At 43.6% G+C, this 7,036-nt stretch overlaps 1 protein-coding gene across 4 annotated transcripts in view; it reads left to right on the top strand.

Moving 5' to 3' along the window:
* The first annotated feature begins 1,972 nt into the window (after positions 1 to 1,972).
* The window catches only part of N4BP1 (NEDD4 binding protein 1), a 39,086-nt gene continuing 34,022 nt past the window's right edge, over positions 1,973 to 7,036 (top strand). For 2 of the 4 annotated variants that reach the window (XM_037408769.1, XM_037408768.1), the window contains exons 1-2: positions 1,995 to 2,382; positions 5,263 to 7,025. In XM_037408769.1, the coding sequence (XP_037264666.1) occupies positions 2,032 to 2,382; positions 5,263 to 7,025 (2,114 nt within the window). In that variant the 5' untranslated portion in view covers positions 1,995 to 2,031. Of the gene's footprint in view, positions 2,383 to 5,262; positions 7,026 to 7,036 lie in introns of all 4 variants that reach the window. The other 2 variants (XM_037408770.1, XM_037408771.1) reach the window with 2 other exon arrangements.

Below are 7,036 nucleotides of genomic sequence, written 5' to 3'. Positions count from 1 at the left end.
GGAAGATTAAGTTCAGGATGCAGTTTCAAATGGTCACTGAAAAAAAAAAAAAAAAAAATCACTGTAATTTAAATATTTTTTCTATTCTGAGTCACAGCAATGCAGGGAGAAAGACACAACTTGTTTTAATAATTGACCCATGTTTGTAAACATAAGTAAACCTTTTAAATGGCACTGGTCTCTTTCACTTCAAAAGGGCTTTAGTTTGTTTTATGAATGTTACAATGTCATGTACTATTTCACCTTAGCAGACTGGGTCACAGTCTTACAGAACCATTCATGCTCACGACCTCCCGGAGAGCAGTTTCAGACCATTATAATGCTGTAAATGACCTTTGAATACAGATTTGTAGAGAATACATATAAAATTATAAAGGTAGTAATAAATTCAGCACTGAGACCAAGTTTTATAACATACAGTATGGCAAAATAGACCACAAGAAAATATACACAGCATGAACCATTCCAAACGGCTGTGTTGACATGGTAGGCAAAAAAAAAAAAAAAAAAAAAAAAGTATTTTTTCCCAGATTTTTAATGATACTTTGTATCCCGAATTTCTGGTAATTTCGTTTTTATTATAAAGTTCCTTGCTTAACAATTTAATTTGCAATTAGTGACTACAATGCAACCGTGGCTGCAGTGACTATGTTTTAACAGCTGATGGCACCAATCACCTCAAGAAATTGCTTAAGTGTTAAGTTACATTCTTATCTGTGAATATGTAGACTGATGGGAAAGCAAAATACAAATGTCTAAATAACAAAAATAGAAAAATTTTATCTTCAGGAAAGTACAGGATCTTTCTCCATTATGACACCAGCGTCAAAACCCTGTCCTGTTTAGAATGCACATATGTGTGTAAACACTGTGTGTGTGTGTGTTTGTGTACACAGATGTCACGGACAAAATTTATATTGGACTCAAAAATATAACACTTCAAATTCAGATAGGAAAACGTATATAGCTATACCTGGATGTAAACATTTGGTGTGATTTTCTGATGTACTAAGAGCTGCAAACTCTTGTTTAGTTATAAAGTTCCTGAACAGGGATACAAGTGCCTTTATAAAAATGGTATTTTGTATTCATCCTTTCCTGGTGTAACATATAAGTATATTAAAAGAGACTATGTGCATTTAGATACAGAACCATAAAATATTTTTACTCTTTGAAGAGATTATATTTAATGAACAACTACTAAAAAACCTAACTTCTCAGTGATGCTAAAGAAATGGACAAAACAAGTGGGAATCAAGACTAGGGCGAACTTGGAAGATATTTACATGGGTCCGAGATGGGAAGAGATGGAAGAGACCAAGATATTTACTTTGTACAACAGTTGGGTAGCATTGCCAGCTCTAGGCATTCAAAAGCCTAGTGAAGTCCTAGAGCTACTTTTTAAGAATTAATCTTATCCTTCACGACTCTTTGGTTTTGGTGGTTTTGGTTGTTGGTTTAAGTAAAACATGTGCCCCCTTTGTTTTCTGAGCTACCAGAGCTAAGGATTTGGGGATGGGGGCTATACTTCTGTCCCCTGCAACCCTGAGGTAAAAAACTTACGTTTCTTTTAAAACGAAATCCAGGACGATACCAGAACATTACTATGCCAACGGTATCTTAAAACCAAAGTGCTGGGGCTGTGGAACCGTGAAGGAAGAAGGCTTCCCCCCGGGCGGGAGGCGTCCGCCGCCTGAGGGGAGAGGCTGCGCTGGGGGCGCTGCGCGGAGAGGGCTGCGCTGCGCGGAGAGGGCTGCGCCGCGCGCTAACGGCCGCGGGCGGTGCGCGGGCCGCTGTGAGGAGCCGCCCGCCTCTCCTCAGGGCAGCGGGGAGACGGCCGCGGGCACCCGCCAGCCTACAGCGGGAGCGGCGAGCCGGAGCGAGGAAATGAGGCTCTGGGCTCTCCCCCGAGCGGCCCGCCCCGTGACAAAACGGGAAGCAGCGCAGCCGAGGGAGGAGCGCTTCCCGCGACCTTGCTAACGATGGCTCCGCGGCTGTGCAGCGGCACTGCCCGCCTCCTGGCGCGGGTCGATGACGTCAGCAGACTGTGGTTGGGAGCCCGGGGATTCCCCGTGTTGTTGTCCCGGGGCCCGGTGCGATGGGCGGCCGGAGCGTGGGGCGGCGCTGATGGCGGCTCGCTGGGCTGCCCGCGGCTCCCAGCCGGAGCGGGGGGTGGACGAGTTCACCGTCCCTGCGGAAAAGAGCCGCCTCCTGGAGGGGAGCCGAGGCCGCATCGAAAGCTTGTTTGAGGTGCGGCTGGCCGTGCTGAGGGCGCAGGGGGACTGGCGGTCCGCGATCCCGCCGCCGGGCCAGCCGCTGCCCGCCGCCTCCAGGATCTGGGTGCAGCTGGCGGGCGGCGGGAAGGCCGTGCGCAGCGCCAAGGTACGGGGGGGCGGGGGCCGGGCGGGAAGTTGTGCCTCGGCGGCCTCGGTCGCCCGGAGGAGGGTCGAGGCCGTGCCTGCGTACGGAGGCCCCCCGGCCGGGGCAGGGCTGGGGGCCGTTGCGTGCAGGAAGGAGGAAGAAAGGGTGGGGAGAAAGGCTGCGCTCCGCGGGGAAACTGAAATGGTCCCGCCTTGGCCACGGGTGCGTTCAGGTGCCAGGGTGTCTGCCGTAGTGTCGACGCAAGCGTAGAGAATAAAGGGAAACAATTCAGGTGAGAAGCCGGCACTGCGGAGCGCAGCGCGTTGCGGTCGCCCCGCTGGAGCGTTCCCGGCTGCGGGAGGGGCTTTAACGCCTGCGGGAGCGGGCCGGGCTCTGGCCTACAGCGCCGTTGAGGTGTATCGCTCTCCGTTTGCTCCCCAAAGTCAAGAAATTCTTCGGGGTTGCCTGCGTGTTGCCGCGCCCCACAGTTGCTTTGCAGACGTGACTTGCCTCTGTGGCGTTTAGCGGCCTGCTAGCGAAGCTGTCGCAAACAGCCGCGCAGAGCCAGCGTTTCCTTCGCGTGAAAGTTGGCAGATCCAGACTGCTTCGCGGGTCTGTGGCTGGAGCAGGTTAAGTTGGCTCTTTCACCCAGCACTAAACGCGTTAAAAGAGAGCTGGTTGTGCTGCTGGCTGTGCCAGTGGTTGCTGTGAAAGGATCTTGACAGGACTGTTTTGTTAAATCTCCTGTATAGCTAACCTTTGGAGAGGCTCAGCAGCGGTGATGAAATGGGCATTACGTGAGTAATGAGTGGACCTGGCAGCTCTAGCTGTGTGAGTCATGTGCTGAGCACTGGCTGGGCCGAGGGTGGCTTTCCACACCAACATCTTGATAAGTGGGCGTTTGTGTCTGTTTGTTTAAATACACGTATTTAGCAAGGGTCCTTAGAATGTGTTTTGTAACTCGGCTTGGCAGTCCGCTTTCAAAAGCCTGATTCCTCAACGATGTACTGCATAAAACTCAGAAGGAAAATACTATTAGTGTTGAGGGGGTTGAATTATCTGACTCTGACATTGACTCTGGCGAATTTGCTTGTATCCTTGGGCTCAGAGACTCTAGAAACTGTTAGAAGTAGTATAAACAGCTACTCTCCAGGCAGCTGCAGTGCAGCTTCCCCCCCCCGAAAATTAAAGCCTGAAACAAACAGCACAAGATTTCCATTTTCCAATTCATGCATTTCCTAATGACATAGAAAGTTTGCTTCCTGTTCCAAATAACTTAAAGGGTATGGGAGACTTGACTTCCCTTATGTGTAAAGCAGTTTTCAACCCTATCTGGAGGGATTATTGACTAGAAAGTACAAACAATTGCATGTCTTTACTGTCTCCCTTCAAAAAGTTTAGTGATAGCACTTTGTGTTTTAATTCACCAGTTACATGCAATGTATTAATTCTTCAGTGCTGCTTAGTAAACGTAAAAAAAAAGAAAAAAAAGGGAGTTCCCTGATATTGAGTATTATTTTTTCTGATGTCCTGTTGCTCTGCAACAGCAGTCATGTGATGACTAAGGCATGAAAAGTAATCCTATGGATTTTGTTGCAGAAGCAGTTTTGTGCTAATATAGTCTTGAAGCAGTCTGCCTTGGTATCTGTGGTGACGTAACTCAAGAGGTGATAGGAAGTGGTGTTAACGTTATTCATTACCTCGTATTGGTTTTCAGTTCCATTAAGAGAGAAGTTTAATTTCTGACAGTAAAGATAGATAATAAAACTTGTTATGCTTGGGAGTCTGCATATGCAAGGACTGCTGCTTAGAAACTGGTTTCACTATGTCACAGAATTTTAAGCACAGAAAGACACAGTTCGGGGAGGAATAATGCTACCTGAAAGAAGAAATAGTATACTATATTGGCAGAGTTCTGAACTCTTGACACATTAAAAAAAGGTAGTATAGTGAATTTACCTATAGTAACTCCTAGGTGGCAGAAATACAATGGGATTACTTTTTTTTTTTTTTTAAATCTGTTAAAAACCTGAACTTCTGGAACCCAACTATCTGGAGCCTGGAGTTTTCTCAGCCATTTGTCATTATAATCTTTTTCAAAATACTGGGTTTCAAAGCTTCGTGTGGAAAGTTGGCTTGCTGTTGAGCCTTTTGGGTGTGATTTTTTTTTTTTTGGTGTCAAATACCCATTATAAGTAGGTGCTCTGGCAGTAGTAGTTTTAAAATAAAAATGTTTTGTTTGGTTAGTAAGGGATTCTATCAGAGCTCAGTAGTTTTGTCATTTGTTTTTAGCATATTTTTTTTTCCATACAGTCTCTTAATGGATACTGCTGTGTCTACTAGTTATATTGTGCCATGCCACAGGATCGGTGTCCCTGATTCATCAGTATAGAATAAGTAACACATCAGAACAACTTAAAATTACAGGATAGCCAGTGCTGTGATGAGCCTTTGGAAATTTTCTTTAGAAACTGTTTTTAGAAGCTCAGTTTTATGGACTAGGTAGAATTCTCTAGTGCAAGGCATTTTTTCATGAAGCATATGGTCTCTGACCAAGGAATGGGTGTGGGAAAATAAATCTCCTTTTACTTGTCTTTTAAACTGTTTGAGCTACAACTTAAATACTCTGTTACTATCAGTTTCAAGTAATTTTTTTTTTTTATAAATGGTAGGGTATAAAAGTTAGCTTTCTATGAGATCTAATTAAAGTCACTTCAAATGTTTGTATTTTATATCTTTTATCCAGTTTACTGGCAGTATTTACTTTCTTACATTTCTAACACTAAGTTGGCTTTAATTTCTAATGTGCTTGTCCATTACTGATTTAACCAACATAACTGACCTAACTTAATATGTTAGCTTTTCACAAGTATTCACTTTGATGTCTTTTTCTCCTTCTAGGAGTATATTAAGGGACTTTGTGAACCTGAGCTAGAAGAAAAGGAGTACTACCCAAAGGACATGCACTGCATCTTTGTTGGTGCACAGAGCCTGTTTCTCAACAGTCTTATTCAGGATACCTGTGCAGATATAATGGTGCTGGAAATAGGATTGCTCAGTATTAAGGGGGTGACAGAAGCTGTTGTTATGGCTCAAAGTCATGTTCAGCAGTTTGTGAAGCTTTTTGAGAATAATGAAAGCTTATTAAGTGACAACGAATCAGAGATTAAAAAGCAATTCAGACAATTCGTGGAATCACATGCAGATAAGTATACAATGGATTTACTGATTTTGCCTAGCTCACTAAAAAGAGAACTCCTAATTCTCACACAAACTGAATGTTGTGAAGTGGAGAGTGAGATCATAGATCTTACAGGTTCTGAAAGCCCAACAGAGTTTTTACAGAATGAAGCCTCCAAGGTAATCACTACAAACGGAGATGGAAGAGCAGGTAGTGAGGAAGCAAGAAACAGTGCTGGGACACCTGTAACTGAGCTTACAAAGCAAATGGACACTGTGTTTTCTGATGCTCCTGAAACAGGTTTTAGTCCCATAAATGTTATGCCTCTGTCAGAGGCAGTGGTGCCTAAAGAAAGGCAGTCATGTAAAAGAAGATCTTCGCACGATGAGGAAAGACTCCCTAAAAAGCCGTTCTCTTTGGAAAATGATCAGGAAGTGAAACCTGCCTCACACAGTAATCCTTCAGACAGCAAGGCAATTACTGATCTGTTTTCAGATAGCTACAGTGAATCAGATGATCCTAGTTATTGCCTTAAAGAAGCTGGTGATACCAGTGAGGAAATGGAATATACGATTCTTGTGAACTTTTTCAGAACAATGGGATATTCCCAAAATATTGTAGAAAAAGTTATTGGTATCCTGGGACAATCTGTGGAACCATTAACATTGCTAGAAGAAATTGAAAAGGAAAATATAAAATTTCAAAAAGAACATGAGCAGTCATCTCAAAAGCCTAGAACTATCAATCCTCCTTTAGGGAGTAATGCAAATAATTCACAAAAGCTAGAAGACAAAGGCATTTCTAGCAATAGAAGTCCACTTAAATCGAGTCATACTTCAAATGAAACAAAAAATGAACATCACAAAATAAGAGATTCACCAAGCATACAAGTCAACGCAGAAGGTAAAACGCATATGTTAGTACACAAACCTGCTTCTCCTTCCAATAAAAATTCAACTGTATGCTATAAACAAAGAGGCACTTACTGTCCTGATAAGAATCACAGTTCAAGGTCGGGTGATGTAGAAACTGATGGTGTAAATTCTGGCGTTACACAAGCTCTAAAAGATGCTGATTTTGTAGCCAGAGGGAGCTCAGATGTGCAGCATTCCTCAACTAAGATTAAAACTGCAGTTCAGCAAAAATCTGCAGGGCCCTCAATTGTACAGAATAGTCATCCTGTTTTTGAGGACCAATTTGGACACTGCAGCTCTTCTCCAGTGAGATTTCAGAACCAACGCCTTTCCCAAACCTCAGATTCTGAAAATCTTACCCCAGACCATGTATTGTCTACACAAATACATCCTTCAGATTCTGATAGAGAGACAGTGGGACCACGCAGACATCATTCTGATCCTTCAATTACTGGAGTCCAAAGATTTTTGGATTCTCTGAAAAAGCCATACAAACTGGAGTTGAAAAATGAACCTGGGAATCCATATTTAAAACATATCATTATTGATGGAAGCAATGTTGCAATTTCGTAAGTATTGT

This window comes from Falco rusticolus, chromosome 15 (assembly GCF_015220075.1).
Source record: "Falco rusticolus isolate bFalRus1 chromosome 15, bFalRus1.pri, whole genome shotgun sequence".
Lineage (NCBI taxonomy): Eukaryota > Metazoa > Chordata > Aves > Falconiformes > Falconidae > Falco > Falco rusticolus.
This window is presented reverse-complemented; position numbering and strand designations above follow the sequence as displayed.